General features: G+C 33.6%; 1 protein-coding gene across 1 annotated transcript in view; it reads right to left on the reverse strand.

Annotated features, from left to right (window-relative positions):
- MNAT1 (MNAT1 component of CDK activating kinase) overlaps positions 1-24,342 on the reverse strand; it is a 194,441-nt gene that overhangs the window by 130,666 nt on the left and 39,433 nt on the right. The window contains exons 2-4 of the mRNA XM_045566155.1: positions 18,080-18,232; positions 16,580-16,653; positions 6,487-6,590 (exon numbers count right to left, since the gene is read on the reverse strand). Of these exons, the coding sequence (XP_045422111.1) occupies positions 6,487-6,590; positions 16,580-16,653; positions 18,080-18,232 (331 nt within the window). The remainder of the gene's footprint in view (positions 1-6,486; positions 6,591-16,579; positions 16,654-18,079; positions 18,233-24,342) is intronic.

Genomic DNA, 24,342 nt, shown 5'->3' on the forward strand with positions numbered 1-24,342 from the left:
AAACTGAATCCAATAGCACATTAAAAGGATCATACACCATGACCAAGTGGGAATTATCCTTGGGATGCAAGGATGGTTCAACATATGAAATTAATATATCATATTAACAGAATAAACAATAAAAATCATATAATCGTATCAATACATGCACAAAAAGAGTATGATAAAATTTAACACCCTTTTACAATAAAAACTCTCAACAAACTAGGAATAGAAGGAAAGTACCTCAACATAATAAAGGCCATTTATGAAAAGTCTATCGTTAATATCATGGTCAATGGTGAAAAACTGAAAGGATTTTCTTCTAAGATCAGGAACAAGACAAAAATGCTCACTCTAACCATTTCTATTCAACATAGTACTTACTGGAAGTCCTAGCCAGAACAATTAGGCAAAAAAAAAAAAAAAAAGAAAAAGAAAAGAAAAGAAATAAAAGGCACCCAAACCAGGAAAAAAAAAAAAAAAAAAGTAAAATTATTGCTGTTTAAAAGCAACATAATCTTATATAAAGAAAACCCTAAAAAATTCATAAAACAAACTGATAGAACTAATAAATTCAGTAGTTTCAGGGTATAAAATTGACATACAAAAATAAGTTGTGTTTCTATAAACTAACAACAAACTATCTGAAAAGGAAATTAGGAAACTCCCACTTACAATAATAGCACCAAAAAGAATAAGATACTTAGGAAGAAACTTAACAAAGAAGGTGAAATACTTGTATACTGAAAACTATAAAACATTGATGAAAGGAATTAAAGACAAACAAATAGAAAGACATGCCATATTCATTAATTGGAAGACTTAACATTGTTAAAACGTCTGTCCACACTACCAAAAGCAATTCACAGATTCAATGCAATGCCTCTCAAAATCTCAATGCCATTTTTTACAGAATTAGAGAAAATTCTTCAATTCATATAAAATCACAAAGACCATGAAGAGCCAAAGCAATCTTGAGAAAAAAGAACAAAGCTGGATGCATCACATTTCCTGATTTCAAAAATATATTACAAAGCTACAGTATTAAAAACAGTATAGTACTATTTATTATATATTTTTAAATGGCTAAAAGAGAAGAATTATAATGTTCCCAATACAAGAAAAGATACATGTTTGAGGTGATGGATATCCCAATTACCCTGATTTGACCATTATACATTGTATACAATATCAAAATATCACATGTGCCACAAAAATATTTATAACTATGATATGTCAATTAAAAATACAAAAAGAAAGTATAGTACTGGCATGAAGACAGATATACAGATTAGTGGAACAGAAAATACAGTCAAGTGATCCTCAACAAGGGTGCCAAGAATATACAATGGGAAAAGGACAGTCTCTTCAACAAATGATGATGGGAAAAATAGATATCTACATGCAAAATGGAATGGACCCTTATCTTAAACCATATAAGAAATCAACTCAAAATGGGTTAAAGACTTAAACATAAGACCTGAACCTAAAACTCCTAAAGAACACTTACAGAGAAAGCTTCTTGACATTGGTTTTAGCAACGATTTCATGGATGTGACACCAAAGACATGGGCAACAAAAACAAACAAGTGGGACTCTGTCAAACTAAAAAGCTTCTGCACAGCAAAGGAAACAACACAGTGAAAAGGGAACATATAGAATGTGAGAAAATATTTGTAAACCATATATCTGATAATGCTGTTAATCTCCAAAATATATAAGGAACTACTATAACTCAATAGCAAAAAAACAAATAACCCAATTAAAAGATGGGCTAAGGACTGGAATAGACATTTCTCTAAAAAAGACATAAAAATGGCCACAGGTATATGAAAAAATGCTCAATGTCACTAAACCAAGCAAATGCAAATCAAAACCATAATGAGATATCACCTCATACCTGTTAGAATGGCTATTATCAAAAAAGAAAAGATAATAAGCACTGGCAAGGATGTGGACAAATTGGAACACTTGCACACTATTGGCAGGAATGCAAAATGGTGTAGCCACTATGGAAAACAGTATGAAGGTTTCTCAAGAAATTAAAAATAGTTCTCTCTGGTACATTTCTTGCTAAGAAAAAAATATATATATATATTTAAAAAATTAAAAATAGAACTACCACATATGATCTAGCCCTTTTGGGTATTTATCTAAAGGAACTGATACCAAGATCTCAAAGACATATTAGCACTTACATATTCATTACAGCACTGTTCACAATAGCCAAGATGTGCAAACAACCTATATGCCCATGGACAGATGAATGGATAAAGAAAATGTGGTATATAAATACAATGGAACACTATTCAGTCTTAAAAAAAGAAGGAAACTGCAATATGCAACAGCATAGATGAACCTTGAAAACATTATGCTGAGGGAAATAAGCTAGTCACAAAAAGGCAAATATTGCATGATTCCACTTATATGAGGTATCTAAATCATAGAATTAAAGAGTAAAATGGTGCTTGTCAGGGGTTACGGGGGAGGGGAAATGGGTATTCACTAATCAGTGGACATGAAGTTTCAGTTAAGCTAGATGAACAAATTCTAGATGTCTGCTGCACAGCATTGTACTCATAGTCAATAATTTTTAAGTGTATAATACATGTGTTAAGATGGTAGATACCACATTTAGCGTTCTTACCATAATAAAATAAAATATTTAAAAAACATAATAAAAGAAACAAGGAGGAAAGTAAAGGTAAGACATTTAGTTCTGGACATAGTGAATTGCAGGTACCTATAATACAACAGAAAAAAATGCCTATTAACCATATGGAGATATATGGATATATTGCATAATATAATTCTGAGAGATCAGGAGAGAAATAATGGGCTACAGAAACATTTGAGAGTAATCGGCGTAAGGGAGCAACTCATAAAGAGAATCACTGAGAGGAATCTATATTTAAAAGACAGGAAGGAAAGATAAGGTTCTTAAAAGGATGAAAGAGGAAGGGAAGGGCAGCAGATGAAGAGGAAAATGGAGTGGCTCCACCGAAGGCAAGAGTTTCCACAGCAAGTTTCACCAAGCACTGCCCAGAGGCAAAATAAGATTCAGCTCAATAAAAAGTCTATTGGTTTTGACAACTGAGTAACTGGTAGCTTCAATTCTTTCACTGAAATAGAATACAAATTTTTGGACATGGTAGACTCAATAAATACTGGTTGGCTAGCTAGCTGATTGAATAATTTGGCAAATAGCCATCAATAAAAGTCAAGCATTGGGGGAGGACAATGAAGAAGATACTGCACTAAGATAGATAAAGCAAGTTAAAAAACTAAAGGTCATTGTGTTCTTTCTAATGGCACTACCTTACCCTATCATCCTCCCTTTCTTTACCTCCCATTTCTAATCCATCAATAGGGCTTTCTATTTTAAACTCAAAAGCTTTTTCTAATTTATCCCTATCCCTCTATTCCTTAAATCATCTCTGAACTCATCTACATGACTGCAATAACTTGTAACTGGTCTGCCAGACTCCAGACTTGCTCCTCTCAAAACCCCACAAAATCACTAAATCTATCCTAACAAAAAAGATATCTTATTACCACCCTGCTTTAAACCCTTCAACAGCAATCATCAAGAATTAGTTTTTATAACATTGTTCTAAGGAATCCAAGGAATTCCTAATAAGATGCCTTCAAGTAAACCACAGAAAAGATTAAGCAAATGAGAATCCAGGCTATCCCTCATGCCATTATCACTTCAACCATAGTACTCTGAGCAACCTTTCATTTGAGGAAAAGTTTTACCTGCTAAAACCTAAAAACAACTGATCTATATAAGCCCAGATTACTTGTCACAACGTATAAGGTCTTATATGATCTAGGTCCTTTCTACTTCTCCACCTTCAGCCCTCTCTCTTTCTTGAACTTTGGCAGTATAGTACTTACAACTCTCAGAACTCTCTGTGATTATCCATGCCTTCCTGCCCTTGCTCATGACTTCTTTCTGCCTGGAATGTCTTTGTGCCAGCCTCCCTACCTCCAATCCTGTTTTGTCTTCTTCACCAGGGTAACTTCTACATGTCCTTCAAGACTCTATTCAAGCATTATCTCCCCTGGAATGCCCTTCCCAATTTTCCAGAATCGATCAGGTATTCCTCCTCTTTTCCCCCATAGTGATAGGCACACAGCTCTTTTCATGTGCTTATGACATGGTACTGAAATTACATGGTCTCTAGAGAATGAGGGCTTTTATTCATCTTTGTATACAATATGCTCACCAGATGTTCAAGAAATATTTATTGAACTAAATTTTTTTTGGCCAAATTGTTAGACATTCTATACAGCAATCTCTGCTGCTCATGAGAATACAGAAAACTGAAAATAAAATTAGGCTAATTTTCACTAAGACTTTGTTTTGAAGATTAGATTACCTTTGTTCAGTTTTTCCATGGTCACACTGATGTTAGATGCCAGCTCCAAGAAATAAATAAAATCTCCTCAGTGGATGATTCAGTAATCATTTTTCTATGTCAGAAATGAGTCATTTTATGTGCCTAATCATGCAAGAGATAGTATTTTTCTTTTGGAATAAAAATAATAATATTTCTGGAACAGTGAGACAACAAAGGCCATTGACAGAGACGGTAAAGGACAAGTTACTAAAAAGACATCAGCCATATAAGTTGGTTCATGCTCCAAGGACTACTTCAGGGCGTATTCCACCCAGTGATGCCATCCTTACCAATATATGTTAACTACACCATCCTTAAAAATGCGGTCCTAAGTCTGTATGTCAATACCAAACTCCCAGGTAAGTATCACTAACAAGTATGACACAGTGCTCTGCAAAGAATGACCAATTAATAAATGATACTGAATTACACACCAAAACACTTAGTTATAATATATTCAAGTGCTAATCATTAATACACTATGAGACTAAAAGCAGTCCAAATAAACTCATTATAAGATGCATGAAATGTTTTACTCAATATCCTATCATTATAAAGTTCTCAAATAATTAAAAATTCCCACTTTAAAATAATACAGGCCAGGCAAAGTGGCTCATGTCTGTAATGCTGGGAGGCCGAGGTGGGAGGTTTGCTTGAGGCCAGGAGTTCAAGAACAGCTGGCGCAACATAACGAGACCCCATCTCTACCCAAAAAAAAAAAAAAAAAAAAAATCAGCCAGGCATGGTGGCACACACCTGTAGTCCCAGCTACTCAGGAGGCTGAGGCAAGAGAATTACTTGATCCCAGGAGTTTGAGGTTACAGTGAGTTATGATCATGCCACTGTATTCTAGCCTGGACAATAAAGACAGACCCTATCTTAAAAATAATAGTAATAATACAACCATTCTAGAATTAAATTACTTTTGCATCACAACTCTCAAGATTATTTTCTAGCTTAAAACTATGGATGAGAAAAAGCACTCACTTGAAAGGAACAACCTTCTATTATTGAGTTAAATAGGGCTAATGCAATATGTTACCTAGCAATACCTACTTTGCATGCATCTTCTGATAAACCCAGAGAAGGCTACTGGGCAAGGAGAGTAATGTTTATGGCATATTCATGCTCTCAGAAATGAGATACCTTTTTAAGAAAGCTAGGATGGATATAAATGGAATGAGAATGTACTGTGACTTCCCTGAGAACTTTATGGCAGGAAAGAAGTGTCAGAGTGAAACACTATAAGATTATGAAGAAGAAGTCCCTTCTAAACACAAGATGAAAATATAAGGTGCACGATCCAAATATACTTGTATCATTTTTACTAATGATTACAAATTCCTGATAAAGTACCTCAAAAATAATTACCTCTGCTTTCTCCCAAAACTAGAAAGCCAAGCTGTACTCAAGAAATGATAGTAGCTAAATCATATAAATTAGATAATTACATCTTTGTATGCATACAATTCTTTTTCCTTTATAGAATATATTTTCGTAATGAATTTCAAATCCTGAAACATTTCAAAACAAAACAAATTTCAACATTAGATAACTACACAAACCAAAATTATTTTTGCATATGACAATGTTACTATTTCAGTAAAACAAAAAAGGTAACTAATAGAGAAACCAAAGTTAAACTTAGCTTACAAATTTGTTCCTCTGTTTTAATTATGAATTCTCATTTTAGTTTCTAATAAATAGTGTCCTTGTTATCTCTCTCTTGAGCTCCATCAGTGTCTGTCTGGATTTTCTCCTTCCTTTAGATGAGAAGTAAACTAATGTCCAAGGATAAAAATGAACCTCCATTGTTTTATGACCATTGTCCAAAAGCACATTTACCAGAGGATTATACAGACAGGCAAAAATAGCGTTAACAACCACCTACCTTAAGGATGCATAGTCTTAATGTAAGTTGTTTTTGCTACAGTAATGTGTGCCTGCCTACCTGCATAGCATATAGTACTATTTCTGGCCTAAATTTCAGTTAAATTCCTTGGAAATGTAACAACTTTTAAAGGAAGACAATTTTTTAATGTATCATGTGAAAACATGTTTCTAATACAAAAGAAGATGAAAATACTTAGCAACCAACCAGCTTTAACTTATTTTTCTGAATAACATCTTTGTTTTCCTTTTGGTACATCTCCATTTTCTTTTTGGTGTTGTCCAAATCCACATTGTTGGTCAAGTTGAAAACTGGATTGGAAAGGAAAGAATGACACAAAATACAGTTTGAGTGTAAATCTTGAGTAGATAATAAAAACCAAATATTCACCACAGTGACTTCTTATTTATCGACTTGTCATTCTTTACCACTCTGTTTGTGACCTTAATCTGCTACCTATTTTAGAGACAAACTCTATAATAGTTATGGCAACTATGTTTTCTGAGCCAAATACAAGGACAGATTGCCTATCACACAGAATATCTAAATATCAGGATCACTCCAGAAAACATTAGATTTGATTTTTATAGTCCCCATTCTAACTTTAAAAGCACACAAAACATTGTTTAAATTTTTTAAATAAAATGAGTCAGTCTGGGATCTACTACAACGGTCAGAATCAATACTGAAAAGAATCTGTGCTCCAGGAATAGAAAAATGATCTGAAAGAATTAGAAAACCATATATCAAACAAAAAACAGGCTTTATTCACATTCCAATTGTCGCCAACATGACTAGGCACAAGCTTGAATTATTTCCCATTAGTGTAGATCTACAAAAGATCTAGATCTAGTAGTCTAGATCTAGAAAAGTATGGAACAAACGAGTTGAGGAAATTGGTACTTTAAGACATAAGTCTGCCTTTTCCTCATTTGCCAGCAAATTAATAAACTTCTCTTTCCTTCTTCTCAAGCTACTTGTTCTTGTTCTTCTGATGCAGCCTCAGGGACTAGTGCCGAACTTTCATTAACAGAATTTGGCATCCCTGGGTGGGCCCATCGGTGCCCCAGTGGAATGGAACTCCATGACTGCAGAGGCAGGAAGCAGCCCCAGGTCAAGCCATGGGTATTCACCACTAGGAGTAACTTCTTTTTTGAGGTGAGAGACTAAGGGACAGCCCCAGCAGCTGCTGGAGCCTGTTTTAGCTTCAGGAAACTCCCGTTTCTCTGTCTCCCCAAATTAGATGCAGCTCCCTTGCCACCTGAACTTCACTGGGGAAAAAGAAACAGATTTGGGAACTGCTGTGAGAGCCTCAGCCATTTTGTTTAAGTTTCCCAGCCTGCACGCCAAGACCCTTAATTCCACCTGTGGCACTGTTTGGGGTGGTTTGGATTTGGTTGGTTCTTGTTTTAAGTGGTTCCCATTTGTTTGGAAGGCCTTGGCATTTTGGATTGCTTGTGTTGGGAATTCCCTATATTTTCTGTTTGGTTGTTTGTGAGTTTTGTTGCAACACAAGGAAGCTCCATCTGAAAGCTGCTTGAGGAGAATCTTGGTTGAATAGCCAACTTATACCTATAAGTCTATGTCTAAAAGAGAACGGTGTTACTGTAATCCAATGTACGTGCTGGAGTATGAGAAGTGGCTATTGAATGAAACCTTAAGTTCTATTTAAAGAAAGAAAAGAGTTGAAACTTAAAAGGGAAAGCAAAGGATAAACTGGATAAACCAAAACTTAGACTAAAATAATTTCTTAAGAGAACCAATTGAGACATGTTCAGACACTACTAAATGTTCAGTGACTTAAAATTCTCTTTTTATAATTCCAACTCAAAATAATATGACACATAAATGTCATACCCCCTTCTAAGTTTACATATATAAATCAAAAGTTTACCATTATACTCTTTACAAAAAAAGCTTTTTAAAATCTCTGATATATACAAACTCACATACTACAAAGCACTGCCCCACTACTCAACCCTTTATAGGCAGCATCATCCTGTCCAAGGAAGAATCCACATCAGTAAGACTTTCCTGTTCCATAATTCAATTCCAGCCTCCCTCAGCTTCTCCTGTAATCTTTCTCCGTATGTTATCAGCCCTTATACCCCTTCTCCAATTACTTACCACTGCTTCCTGCTTCTTGTCCTAAAACGAGATAGAGCTACCCTAAGTAACTCTATTGCTTGGGTTTCTACAGATTGACATATAAATATACTAATTTCTTACAAAACTAAATATATTCTACCATGCAACCCAGCAGTCAAGCTCCTAGGTATTTATCCAAATGAGCTGAAACTTAAGACCATTCAAAAATACGAATGGTTATATTAGGTTGATGCAAAAGTAACTGCAGTTTTAGCATTGTTGAAATTTACCATTTGATATTGGAATACAATCTTTTTTTTTTTTTTTTGAGACAGAGTCTCACTTTGTTGCCAGGGCTTGACTGAGTGCCGTGGTGTCAGCCTAGCTCACAGCAACCTCAAACTCCTGGGCTTAAGCGATCCTACTGCCTCAGCCTCCCGAGTAGCTGGGACTACAGGCATGCGACACCATGCCTCGCTAATACTTTTTCTATATATATTTTTAGTTGTCCAAATAATTTATTTCTATTTTTAGTAGAGACGGGGTCTCGCTCAGGCTGGTCTCGAACTCCTGACCTCGAGCGATCCACCCGCCTCGGCCTCCCAGAGGTCTAGGATTACAGGCGTGAGCCACCACGCCCGGCCTGGAATACATGCTTAAATGTGGTTATGTTATACATCCTTTTAATGCACATTTCTCACTTTGTTTTTTTGCTAATAACTTATTACTTGCTGTCTATATTTATTTTAGACTATGAAAATGATGTTAGATAAAAAGCAAATTCTAGTGATTTTCCTATTCGAGTTCAAAATGGGTCGTAAAGCAACAGAGACAACTTGTAACATCAACAACACATTTGGCCCAGGAACTGCTAACAAACGTATAGTACAGTGATGGTTCAAGAAGTTTTGCAAAGGAGATGAGAGCCTTGAAGATGAGGAGCACAGTGGCTGACCATCAGAAGTTGACAACAACCAATTAAGAGCAATCATGGAAGCTGATCCTCTTACAACTACATGAGAAGATGCCAAAGACCTCAACGTCGACCATCCTATGATCATTTGGCATTTGAAGCAAATTGGAAAGGTGAAAATACTCGATAAGTGGGTGCCTCAGGAGCTGACGGAAAATTTTAAAAAAATCATCATTTTGAAGTGTCATCTTATTGTACGCAACAACAATGAACTATTTCTCAATCAGATTGTGACATGTGATGAAAAGTGGATTTTATACAACTGGCAACAACCAGCTCAGTGGCTGGACCAACAAGAAGCTCCAAAGCACTTCCCAAAGCCAGACTTGCACCAAAAAAAAGTCATGGTCACTGTTTGGTGGTCTGCTGCCCGTCTGATCCACTATAGCTTTCTGAATCCTGAAAAAGTCATTACATCTGAGAAGTATGCTAGCAAATTGATGAGATGCACCAAAAACTGCAATGCCTACAGCCAACAACAGTCAACAGAAAGGGTCCAATTCTCCACGACAACGCCACACATCGCACCATCAACATGTCAAAAATTGAACGAATTGGGCTACAAAGTTTTGCCCATCCATCATATTCACCTGACCTCTTGCCAGCTGACTACCACTTCTTCAAGTATCTTGACAACTTTTTACAAGGAAAATGCTTCTATAACCAGCAGGATGCACAAAATGCTTTCCAAGAGTTCGTCAAACCCCAAAGCACAGATTTTTATGCTACAGGAATAAACAAACATTTCTTGTTGGCAAAAATGTATTGATTGTAATGGTTCCTATTTTGATTAATAAAGATGTGTTTGAGCCTAGTTATAATGATTTAAAATTCACAGCCCGAAACTGTAATTATTTTTGCACTAACCTAATAACAGCTTTATTCATAATTGCCAAAAGTTGGAAGCAACCAAGATGTCCTTCAGTAAATCCAAATAATGGAATATTATTTGTTGCTAAAAAAGAAATGAGCCAAATTAAAAAAACAAAACTATGAAGATGGTTAAAAGGTCAGTGGTCACCAGGGGAAGGAAAGGATGAATAGGCAGAACACAGAGGATTTTTTGGGTAGTGAAACAACTCTGTATGGTACTATAATGGTGGATACACGTCATTATGCATTTGTCAAAACCAATAGAACATACTTTATCACAAAGAAACCCTAATGTAAACTAGGGACTTTGTGTGATAATGACACGCCAATATACGTTCATTGATTATAACAATGTACCACTCTGGTGCAGGATATTGATAGTGCAGGAGGCTGTGCATGTGTGGGAACAGGAGGTATAAAAGAACTCTGTACTTTCTGCTCAATTTTGCTGTAAACCTAAAACTGCTCTAAAAAATTAAGTCTATTAAAAAAAAAAAAAAAAACAAAACTTCCTGTTTGGTAAAAGTTCAAAAACTACTTGTTGAATTATCATGAAAGGAAAAAAATAAACTAATGCTAACATTTATAATTATTCTTATAATTATAGATTTAATTAAAACCTTTATAATTACAGATTTGAACATGCAAAGTAGGAAAATTCATAACTATAGGAATGAATAATCTTAGTTTCTTATGGTATGAATCTACTAAAAAGTAAAGATAATCAAATTGATATCTAATGTAGAATTCTACTAGAATGTTTACAGTAGTTTAAAAAACACCACCATTTATTAGAAAGTGAGACAGTTTACTACTGATTTAAACTTTCCATTAAATAGAACTCAGAAATAGGTAACCATAAAACCTAAAGGAAATTACTCTCTTTATATACAATTCTTTCTTTTATGCTTACTAAAAATTTCATGATGAATTCCAATAAAAGTAAAATAACCAATTTGTTTCCTTTTTTAATTTAGAAAGCAAAGTTAATAGCAATATAATAGATGCAAATCATAATCACCGATAATACAAGCCTCTTCCTTTAAAAAGAGAAAAACCATAATAATGAATTATTATTTTTAAACCGTTTCGGATCAGGCAAGTCTTATTCATGCCACAATGAATCAAATTGGCATAATAGCTTGAAGAAAAAGGAATAGAAGCTAATTTTCTATAATAATAATTTGACCCTTTTATCTGCTTACTGGTTTAGCTCAGATGTTGACCTGTCTTTAGCCAAGTATTAAAAGCAAACAAAAAACCTATTGTATTTTCTGAAAGATTTAAAGTTATTTAAGTACAATTTTGGAGTCTTTTGACATCCAGAATTTATAACTAAAGCCCTTAGGACTTTCTCACCCTTTTAAAATACGTATTCTCTACACCAAAAGAATAATCTGTTTATTATGAAACTAAGAATAAACCTTTGAGATAATTCCTGGGGCCATAAGGAACAAGAATTTTTATGTATACATTGTCATAACCACAGAAAAGAGCCTATTGTTAATTCCCTAAGAAAGTTCACTTTCATGTATGAAACTTCTATTGTAAATTTTTGATGCCATAATTCAAAATTGTAATTTTTATATTTGTGATATTCAAAGAATTCATGATGAAATTTATATAACAAAATGACTTCAATCTCCAATTTATGAATCCTCAAATATTGACCCCTCTGAGACACTCTATTGATTCTAGTCCTCTCACTCTAGGCTTACGCATCTTCACTAGTACCCTTCTGCCTGTAAAACTGAGTTCAAACTTCTTTAACGTCCTCCAAAAATATTACCCCAACCTACTTTTTTTCCTCTCATTTCTGACTAGTCCACAGAACCCCTTGTTCTAGACTCAGATTATTATTAATAACCACTCTTTTAGCCTACCAAATACTTTCATAGGCTCTGAGAGTCAGAAAAACCTAAGTTTTTCAGATTTTGAAATTCCAAAATTTGGCTCCATTATTTACTAGCAATATGATGTTGGGTATAATATTTAAGCTCTCTGTGCCTCTTCTCATACGCAAAATAGAATAAAAATGCCAGTCTCTTAGAGTTTCATAAATTTTGAGATAACATGTGTACAGTTCAGTCTGGTAACTGGCAGGTACCCATTAAATTAACATTTTATACTTTTGATTAACACAAATAGTCATACAGATATCACAAACATCTAATGAATCATCTTTAAAAGTATGAATAAAACACAAAGTGGAAAGCTATTGAAACAAGATTTTAAAAGGAAGTTTTATTTACATGCTAAAAATCAGAACAATGCCACACAACTAAGCAGTGGAGCCACACCCTAACAAAACCTAAAAGGTCAAAAATGAAAGTATTTACCTCATCCCTCATTTCTGCACACTCCCCACCCAACAAAATAAAATAAAAAATACTGCCTATTCTCCAGCCTTTATTATCTTGTTTAACACCATCCATGCAAGTGCTCAAGGTCAGGTCATAATATTTTAATTCATCCTTGCTTATTCTAATTCATAACCTATACCAAATCAGTCACTTCAATATTCTGTCTCTAAAACATCCCTTTGTCTATCCTCACTGTTACTATCTATTCCAAGCCTTCATTATTTCTCATCCAAATTACTGTACTGGCCCCTTAAAACTGGTTTATCAGGCTGGGCACAATGGCTCACACCTGTAATCCTAGCTAGCACTGCAAGGCCAAGGTGGAAGGATTGGTGGAGGTCAGGAGTTTGAGACCAGCCTGACCAACAGCAAGAGCCTGTCTCTACCAAAAATAGAAAAAATTAGCTGGGTATGGTGGAGCATGCCTGTAGTCCCAGCTACTGAGGGTGAGGGTGCTGAGGGAGGAGGATGGCTTGAGTCTAAGAGTTGAGGTTGCAGTGAGCTATGATGACACCACTGCACTCTACCTGGGGCAACAGAGCAAGACCCTGTCTCAAAAGCAAACAAACAAAAAATGGCCTCCAAGCCTTGACTATCTCCTCTTGGCCACAGAATAAAATTCTAACTTGACAACTTAATTTACAAAGCCCACCTTATTTTATAACTTAAAAAAAATTTTTTTATTGGTCTTACCTAGAGGGACAACTTAAAATTTTATGTTTAATTGATGAATAATAATTTTATATATATACACATATATCTCTCTCTCTCCATGGGGTAAATGTGATGTTTTGATATATGTATACATTGTGGAACTATTTTATCAAGCTGATTAACATATCCATCACCTGACATACTTTTTTTGGTAATAAGAACAATTGAAATCTATTCTTTTTTTGTTTTTTTTTTTTTTTTGAGACAGAGTCTCACTCTGTTGCCCAGCTAGAGTGAGTGCCATGGCGTCAGCCTAGCTCACAGCAACCTCAAACTCCTGGGCTTAAGCGATCCTACTGCCTCAGCCTCCCGAGTAGCTGGGACTACAGGCATGCGCCACCATGCCCAGCTAATTTTTTCTATATATATTTTTAGTTGGCCAGATAATTTCTTTGTATTTTTAGTAGAGACGGGGTCTCGCTCTTGCTCAGGGTGGTCTCGAACTCCTGACCTCAAGCGATCCACCCGCCTTGGCCTCCCAGAGTGCTAGGATTACAGGCATGAGCCACCGCGCCCGGCCGAAATCTATTCATTTAACAATTTTGAAATATACATTATTAACTATGGTCACTAGCAATACACATTGGGAAAAAGAATCCCTATTCAATAAATGGTGCTGGGAAAATTGGATAGCCACATGTAGAAGACTGAAACAGGATATCTCTCACCACTCACAAAAATTAATTCAAGATGGATAACAGACTTAAACCTAAGTCATGAAACTATAAGAAGTCTAGAAGAAAATATTGGAGAAACTCCCAAAAATCATCAATATCTTCAAATACAGTAAAACAACTCTTTAATCAACATGATCAGGATTTGAGTTGATTACTTAGAAAAGTATGTTAAAGGAAGGAATCAATCTCTCTCTCTCCTTAAATACTTTAACTTAAAACGTATATAGTAAGTATACATTCTCTAACTTAATGACATACAGCCAAATTCTAGTCTTTAATTGGAGTTCTGCTTCTATAGGTCATAAATGTCATCTATATTGTTCAGTTTCCATTTTTTAAAAAGTGAGTCAAGAACTTGAGAAACAGAATTCTAGAGTTTTGTAATTTTCCCCAATTTAATTAAATCGCATATTTAATTAAATTACATATTAGTTGCATATTGATTAAATTAGTATATTTAATTAAATTACATAACTACAAAGACAAGTATGACTGGCATAAGAAGGTTTGGTTATCAATGCTTATAACTCTTGGTGTATAACTAAACTGGTGAGAGAAGTACAGATGTGCACTTGAGGGCAGCTTCTAATGGACACCATTCACCATGCATTCATTATGCCTTAGGCATCAGTCAATACATTTTACAGAATGGATGTCAGTTACTCCAATGAGACAATTAAGTGGAGGCTTGTTAAGAGTTTCCACATACTGCAACTGAAGACGATCCTTGATGAGTACACTTAATAGCAGAATCACTTTCAAATTAAATGCTCTGAGCCCTGGTTTCTTTACTTGGTTAAAAAGAAAAAAAAAGTATTACATATTGTATAGCTCTAATATCCAGACTCACTCTTACCTGTTGATACTAGTTCCTACTTCTGGACATGGCCACAGGTTGTCCATATCTTCAAACTAACTCATCTCAAAGCAAAAATGTATATTTTTTAAAATCATAGCTCAATTAGAACCTTATCCCAGAATCAAGATTCCCTTGTAGGTCCATCCCTTAAACCTGTTCCCCTCCTTCTTTGTCCATCAGTTTCTTTTAGTTACCCTGACTGACTACTTGGAATTGTGACCATGTAGTCAACTTGTTCTGCAACATCTATAATCTCCTTTCCATTGATTGCCTGATCAGACTTTTGACTAATCACATTGCCTTTAGAATATACATAAGCTGGTTTTCTTCCTGATTGCTATCCAACTGTATCTATGTATAGCCAGATTTTGACATACCTGCATATTTGCCAGTTCTTGCAGAATTCTTTCTGGTTTATCTTCTCAGTCTATATCTTAACTTTTCCACTTTGCCTTGGCACTCCCAATTCTACCATCTTTTCAGCTAAAATCCATAGCTACTCATGGTTACTAAGATTACATACTAAGATTACATACATGCAATAAGTACAATTAGAATGAAAAAGCAATGACTCTAAGGCACGACACAATCCCACAAAAGCCCTACAATATGTTCTATACATACTTTTGCTATGGCATAACAAATGAACTTAGACATTTAAGAAAAGTTTCGATAACAGTTGAAACAAAGATTTTCTGGATTTTCTCAGTAAAGAAATTTTTTAAATTAGAAAATTCATTCTTCAGGAATTTGAATTTTCTAAAAAGTTATCATATATAAACCTTCTAAAGAATAATTTTTAATAATATTGAGTATAGCTGGCTATCAAGTTTGAGAGAATAAAAAAGATGACTCATGGTCTCATTCTAATTTCACAGCCTATGACCTTTGTGTCATTTCCAAACCTGCACTTAGTTATAATTATGGCAACTTTAAAAAATAGCATTAATAACAACTTCTAGACTTTTTTCCTTCTTTTATTTTAATTGATTTATAACTGTTTAAGATTATTATGGGTACATAATAGTTCTGTATCTTTATAGGGTACATGCGATGTTTTCATACAGGCATACAATGTGAATTCATCAAATCGGAGTAATTGGAATATCTGTCACCTTAGGCATTTATCATTTCTTTGCATTAGGAACATTTCAATTCCACTCTTTTAGTTATAGACTTTTTAACATCTCTGAAATTTTATTTAAGAAAACAGAAATAATACTTTTATTTGACAAAAACATCTTTTTGACTAATCATATCAGAAGGAAAAGGCAATAAGATTACTCTAACTTCATTTTCTAGAATAACACTGAACAATAGAATCCTACTTCAACATTCAACTGCTTCAAAATATTTTCAAACTTCTGTATCCAGAGAAGCATAAATGATGATAAACAACATACGGCTTTACTTACCATGAATAAAGTTAACAAAAATCCTATCTTTAAAAAATCAAGATATACTTTCAACTTCCTTAACACATTATCAACATAGACCTTCCTTCCCAGCTATAAAGTGTTACTACCTCCATTAATCATATTTTTCCTAAGATAAAATATCACTTAAGTATGTCTTTTACTTAACTATGCCTTCAATTTGACAAACATGATCCAAGTGCAAAAGAAATTATTTACGTAAACATCAGCTATCACAACAAAACCTGTTAAAGAATTTTATGTGAGATGTTCTCTTAGGCATCTAAAAGATAAAAGCACAAATTCTTATAGGCTAGCATATCAAATTAAAAACATACCAATTTCTTCCACTTCTTCCAGAAAATCATTATATTCCCTTAGACTAGGAAAGTCTTCTTCCCTTTTATTATATCTTTAAGAGAAGAAAAAATCAACATATTACGTATCATTCCTTTCAATATTATCTAACCAGTTTGTTTGTTCTTACCTAATTTATACATGATATATAGAAAGGATTTGCTTACTGTGTAAAACACTGTTTTCTTGACTCCAGGTGTGTAATTAGACCAAAAATGCTATTCTTAAATTCTTACAACTACAGAGAAGGAGTAGAATCAGGAGAGAATGATATAATATGCAAAATCCATGTAAGACTGAAGGGAAAGATTGGGAAATGAGCTTAAACAAGGTATATCATTGGAAATTATGATATCGTTTACTTCTAATAAATATATTCATTAATTTCCAGAAAAAAAATTAAAAGAGACTCCTCCATTTTTCATGACAGTTATAGTCTAAAGAATGTTAGATCAGGGAAATTGGTAAATATTGTAATGTACCTGTGAAGAATTGGAAAACTGTAAGGAATTAACAATAAAAGATCAGGATCTAAGAGGCTACTTTCCAGAAGTAATCCAAATAATAAAAGAGCAGCCAGGAACATTGATAAGGTATCATTGGTTAGGTATCTAGAAAGATGCTGCTAAAACATTGGTGACCTGGGTTGAAATATAATACCACCAAAAATAGGAAGAAATTAAATAAATACATTATTTTAATTTCAAAAGCAATAGGATGCCTTATAACAAAACAACAGATAAAATGAAACCCAAAACTACTAACAAAGAGTAAAAAGTAAAACCTAAATTATAAATGAAAAAAGATTAAAATATATTTGTAGGTCTATATACATAAAACTACACACACACACACACTGACATGGAGTATACCCACATATGTATGTGTGGGTATATACGTACACATAATATATGTATACCAAAATAAATTATAGCTAACACATGATTTTTGTCTAGATAGCCTTCAAACCTCAACTTAGTATTACCTCCTTAGCCCTTACCTGACATCAATGACTCTCAGCCACTAACTTCATAACACTTTTCTCAATTTATAAAAACACATTTGTTTTGTTTGCCTGTTTTGTTGTCTATCTTTTTGCTATCCCATGCTACTATATTGTAAGCCTCATGAGGACAGGGTTCATAGCTGTTTTATTCATTTCATACCTATTGCTTAACATATATAACACAGTGTTTACACACAGTAGGTACTCAATTCATGTTTATTAAATAAATTAAAGAATAGGAAATTAATAAATTGTAAAGCCATCCATTAGGAGACTCTTCTTTAACAAAGGTCAGATTAATAATATTACTCAGTTCTCTAAGAACTTAAATTTTTGTTAAACAAATACATAGATGAATTATAATTATTTACTTGCCACTCTGTCCATATTTATATCAGAAAATAATGATATCAATTATTAAAATAATTGCTAAAGTACTCTTTGTTGACTGAATCATTCAAGCAATAATACTTACATCTTTAGCACTTTTTTCCGAATCTCAACCTCCTTGTCAACAGTGGGATCTTCAAAGAGTTGTACCCTGAAGTTGCTCTTTCTAAGTGGAGTGCCACACTCAGGACAGTTTCCAGCTCCTCTCACAAATAGTAAATCCACACAACTTTCACACCTGTAAGGAGAGAAATAAAACATAACACTTAAGCTAGTGTTCAAATCTGCAACAAGTCTGAATAGTTTGCCCCTTTGGGGGAGGAGGATTGAGACATGAAAACTAGTCATTGCTACTTAAAATCTTGCCAAAAACTCTTTCAGAAAATGTTCATTTTCATTTCAGCTTACTTTTCAAACATGGATATCCTAAGGGATACCAGTTTAGTTTTACAAATTAAACAAATTTATAAATCAAAATAAATTGAGTTAGGGGACTAGGAAGATTCAGAATAGCAGGATAGGGAGAAATCAAACAGCATATAAAAGACTACTCTACAGTTACCTCCATCCCTAGTCCAGTATCATCCTTAGACCTAGGCAACAGAAGGCTCTACTAAGGGCCTGTACTCTAGAGAAAATTAAATCTAACTACAGAAATTGAAACAGACACACTTTATAACCATACTGACTAAAGATATTTATAAGCAATGAGGTATCCAAAATATTCAAAATTATAGAGCCACACATAATATTCTATATCTCAAGGTCTTAGATACTAGAGTCAGTCAATAATTCAGGTAGCAAGGAAATTAAGAACACTAAGATTTCTAAAAGTCATATTGTGTATTTGACATATTATTTGTTTCCAAAATCAGTTGAATGTTTCCACTTCTTTAAAATTTGCATTAAATCATAAGAATTTAAACAGTATTAAAGAATTTTTACAGTTTATTTTCCTATATAACATTTTCTCTTTCTGATAAAAGCTCAAATAACATAGAATTACATAGAGAAAAAACTGAAAGTTTTATTTCATTTTGTTCTATATCTCGCTTCCCACAGGTAACACACTACTGTTGAGTCCAGTGTTTATGTGGTTACATCTTTTTCTACATATTTACAAAATATATACATGCAAACTAGTCATGTAAAAAAAGAACAGAACAAGTTGATAACTAGTAGTTCATTTTATCTGGCAACAGACCAAAAAGTCTGAGAACCACTGTTACATGTGATCAGTAAAGGATTACTTATAATGAACAAATGAACATGAAGGAATGCAATCATAATTTAAATGACTTTCAAACTATCCAAGCCATCAAATTTTCTCATTTATTAGTACAAAGTAACATCTTTTTCACATTTCCTACTGTACCTGTTCTCTCTCTCTCATTTCTTATTTTGCTTTTCTACCTCTTTCTCTTGATTAGAAATGCTAAATGTTTATCTAAGTTTTATAAAAGTCCTTTCAAAGAATCACTATAGAGAAATGTGGGTTTCAAAATTCTGTTGTTTTTGTGCTTTCCAATTTATTAATTTCTACTTTTGCATAAGTTATTTGCTTTATTTAATTTTTCTTAGTTATATTTTGGTTTTGGTCCTTAAAGTTTAACACTAGTTTATTTTCATTATCTCATTCTTCATATCCACAACTGAGTTTGCCCTTTTCTACTAAAGAGTTCATTTTAAAAAGTATAATTCATTAAAGAAGAAGCTCTTTCTTCTTGGCAATATTTATCAAGCATCCATCATTATGACATTTTAAGTAGAATAAAATATAACAACTAGCCAAGATGCTCTTTCTATTAATTAGTTCCTCAAATATGTAAACTAAACAGCTAGCTAACTAGCAGTCCAGATACGCTCTCAGTACTGTTCCTGGTGGCCTTCAAATGCAAAGTCTTATCAGTTAGACCCTCAAATGTTCAATGAGTATAAGAATGTAGTCTTGTGAACCAATAAAGCAAAGTCAATAATAACAAATAATTATAGACTAAAGTGTATAAGCTGTATAAGGCAGATTTGTGAAAGCAAACTATCAATCTCTCTACTTCAACAACAGTAAATTCCAAAAGATCCATCTAGAGAAAGTAGGGCTATTAAGGTAGGAACTGTATTTCTTTTCTGATGGGCAATGCTTAATTCAGCGTGAAATAGTTCTACAAATACAATGTTCGCATTTTTGTTTCTTGAAAGTATATCAATGTTTGCTCAACATTCGTTAACATTTTGAATTAGTCATTTTAAATGCCTAATAGACACTAGGGAAAATCAATTAATAAAATAACAGACAAGTTTGAGACCCATCCCCCAGATTGTTTCAAAGCCTATGTCATATCTTAAATTTGTAAATTTTGTTATTTTTCCAAATGGTAGGGAAAATTATTTTTGAATTACACTAATAAAGAGGGGAAAATCAAACCTTTAAACAAATCAAATGTCCATCCATAATCAACTTAATTAAATAAGTTATTACATATAAAAGAACTTACACCAGTGAATGATACATAGTATCATTGTTCAGTGTTTATCATGTCCTTTGTACCTGACCAAAGAGTTAAATTGTCCAGAAACTAAAAAAAAAAAAAATCTTCTGCTTTTCATTTAAATGTTCGATACTTCCAATGTCTTGCATTTTGGTATTTTTACAGAATTAATACATATTTTTTCCTATTTTCATTGACACCAAGGTCACATTCTAGGAAAAGTATTTATTTCTCAAAAGCCACTAAAAATAAAACCAAAGGCAATTACCTCTAGATTTAAAAAATTCTGGTTGAGAGCGAGGGTTCAATAGATCAGTATAGTTAACATTAATCAACTGTACCTTTCAAAATAGCTAAAAGGGAATAATTCAATTGTTCCTAACGTAAAGAAAAGATAAATACTGAAGGTGATGGATACCCCAATCCCCCTAATTTGATCATATGAACTATCAAATTATCACATGTACCCCCAAAATATGTACATCTAATATGCATCAATAAAAATACATTTTTAAAAACAAATTTAAGCTAAAATAACTTTGAGACCTACTCATTGCTGTTTTGAAATTAATTCCAAAGATAATCTATATACTAACAGTAACTCTTTTTTCTTCAAATATGAAGCAGTTTTATAATCAAGAACAAAAATAGCTTTGTGGAAGATGTCCTGCGCATTTTCATAAGTCGAAGCAAAATTTACTACTCACTCTAAATAAACACCAGCTAATAATATGTCATACGTAATATTCTAAACATTGAATCTTCAACTGATAATCAATTACATCTAATTTTAGACAAAAAAATTTTACACATTTTATAAATTCATGTATTTTTATTTACATTCATTTATTTTATACTTATATTTAATATTTTATAAAACATATATAGCACATTTGTAGAAAAATTACAACCATAAAAATATTAATTCATTAGTTTAAAAATCAGAGCTATATCCACATACAAAAGAATGAAGTTGAACCCCTTCTTCATACCATATATGAAAATTAACTCAAAATGTTATCAACTACCTGACTATAATAGTTAAATTCATAAAACTCTTAGAAGAAAACATTCAGCAATGGATTCTTAGACATGATACCAAAGCACAAGCAACAAAAGAAAAAGTAGATAAATTGAACTTCATGAAAATTTTAAGAATCTGTGCATCAAAGGACATTATCCAGAAAGTGAAAAGACACCAACAAAATGGGAGAAATATCTGCAAATCATATTTGTGATAAAAGTCCAATATCCAGAGTATATTAAGAAATCTTACAACTCAACAACAAAAAGACAAACAACATGATTAAAAACAGGCAAAAGACTGGTTCTTCACTTTCCTTGTAACTTCTCATATTCCATCGCACCTATGATAGACTCCCAGTCTCTCCAATAAAGTAGCTTTTACAAATCATTTATGTACAAAAACCATACATTTAAATAGTTTAATATTTCATTAATAAAAAATATAATCATCTAGTACAGGCAGTCCTCTTATGTTGGAAACTCTGTGCTTCTGTTTGAAAATTGCCAGATCAAGGAATTAATTCCTTATCTTCTAAAGCAGCCCATTCCATTTTGGGACAACTGTGACTGTTTCACATTGTGCTAAAGTTTATTTATCCCAAGCATCTATAACCCCACATTTATCTCTTTTCTATCTAGCAGCCATTCAAATATTTATTGGAAGCAATGGTATAAAAATTATTGGTAATTTTCTTAGATGAAATAATGATTAAGTGTGTTTTTTAATGTCCTCATTTTGAGAAACATTTTTAATATTCTTCTTATTTAGAGTATTTAGATGTAAAAGGATGTGATGTCTGGGCCTGGTATGATGGCTCATGCCTATAATCTGAACATTTTGGGAGCCTGAGGCAGGAGTATCATTTGAGCCCAGGAGTTTGAGGTTCCAGTGAGTAATGATGACACCACTGCACTCTAGCCCAGGCAACAGAGCGAGACCCTATCTCAAGAAAAAAAAAAAAAAAAAGGATGTGATATCTGGAATTTGTTTATAATAATTCAGAGAAAAAAAGTAGTTTGAGGGGAAGATAGAGGTTGATAATTATTAAAATGGGATAAAGGAGAACTGGGATTTATTATAGTGGTCTAATAACTTTTGTGCATGTTTTAAAGTTTCTCTGATAAAATTTATTTTTAAAGGCTATTATATAAATATTTTGCATTTTTGCAAAGATTACATGATCCATATTAGGTATTTATAAAAATATGTTCTATTCAAAAAAATAGGCAAAAGACTTAAACATATGTTTCTCAAAAAAAGACACACAAATAGACAACAAGTACATGAAAAGATGCTCAATGTCATTAGTCATTAGGAAAATGCAAAATTCTTTTTTGTTATTGTTGAAACAGAGTCTGGGCTAGAGAGCTGTGGCATCAAGCCTAGCTCACAGCAACTTCAAACTCCTGGTTTCAAGTGATCCTCTTGCCTCAGCCTCCTAAGTAGCTGGGACCACAGGCACGTGCACATACACGCCTGGCTAATTTTTTCTATTTTTAGTAGAGATGGAGTCTCACTCTTCCTTAGGCTGGTCTTGAACTCCTGACCTCAAGTGATCCTCACGCCTCAGCCCCCCAGAGCACTAGGATTATAGGCGTGAGCCACCAAGCCTGGCCAGGAAATGCAAATTTAAACTACAACATGACATCACTTGACACCCACCTGGATGGCTATAATAAAAAAAAAAAAAAATGACAATAACAAGTGTTGGCAAGGATATGGAGAAATTGGAACCCTCAAATGTTGCTGGTAAGAATGTAAAATGGTTCAGCTGCTATGGAAAACAGTTTGGTCATTCCTCAAAAGGTCAAACATAGATGGCTGGGTTACCATATAACCCAGAAATTCCACTCCTACGTATAAAAGATTGGACAATAGGCCAGGTGTAGGGGCTCATGCCTGTAATCCCAGCACTTAGAGAGGCCAAGGGGGGAGGACTGCTTGAGGCCAGGACTTCAAGACCAGCCTGTATAATATGGCAAGATCCTGTCTCTACAAAAAAAATTTAAAAATTAGCCAGGTGTGGTGGCACATAGCAGTAGTCCCAGCTACTTGGGAGGGTGAGGTAGGAGGTTCGCTTCAGCAGCCTAGGTGGTTCAAGGTTACAGTGAGCTATGATCAAGCCACTGCATTCTAGCCTATCCACTCTCCAATTGGTATATTTTAACAAACAAAAGTTGTCTACAGCCAAGGTGACAGAGCAAGATCATGTCTCAAAAAAAAGTTTGACAATAGGTACTCAAACAAAAATAAATACGTGTACAAGCATGATCATAGCAGCAGTATTCACAATAGCCAACGGGAAGAAAGAACCTAAATGTCTACCAACAGATGAATGGGTGAAAAAATTATAGTATATACATCCAATTAAATTATTCAGCCATAAAAAGGAATGAAGCATTGATACATGCTACAACATGAATGAACCTTGAAAACACTATGCCAAGTGAAAGAAGTCACATACAAAAGGTTACACATTTTTATGAAATATCCAGGATAGGTAAATCCACAGAGACAAAAAGCAGACTTGTGGTTACCAGGGGAGGGGAGGAAGAGGGAATGAAAAGTAACTGCTTAATGGATATGGGGTTTCCTTTTGTGGTGATAAAAATGTTTTGGAACTAGACAAAGGTAGTGGCTGTACAGCATTGGAAATGTACACAATGCCACTGACTGTTGGCTTTGAAATGGTTAATTTTATCTAATATTAATTTCACTTCAATTTAAAAAGCAAAGTTAAATATTCTTACTATTAGATCAAGTTTTATGTATTCATTTATGATTTTGAACAAAAAGTGAAACACCTGGATTCTTACTCTAATATTTGCTTGCTGC

This window comes from Lemur catta, chromosome 1 (assembly GCF_020740605.2).
Source record: "Lemur catta isolate mLemCat1 chromosome 1, mLemCat1.pri, whole genome shotgun sequence".
Lineage (NCBI taxonomy): Eukaryota > Metazoa > Chordata > Mammalia > Primates > Lemuridae > Lemur > Lemur catta.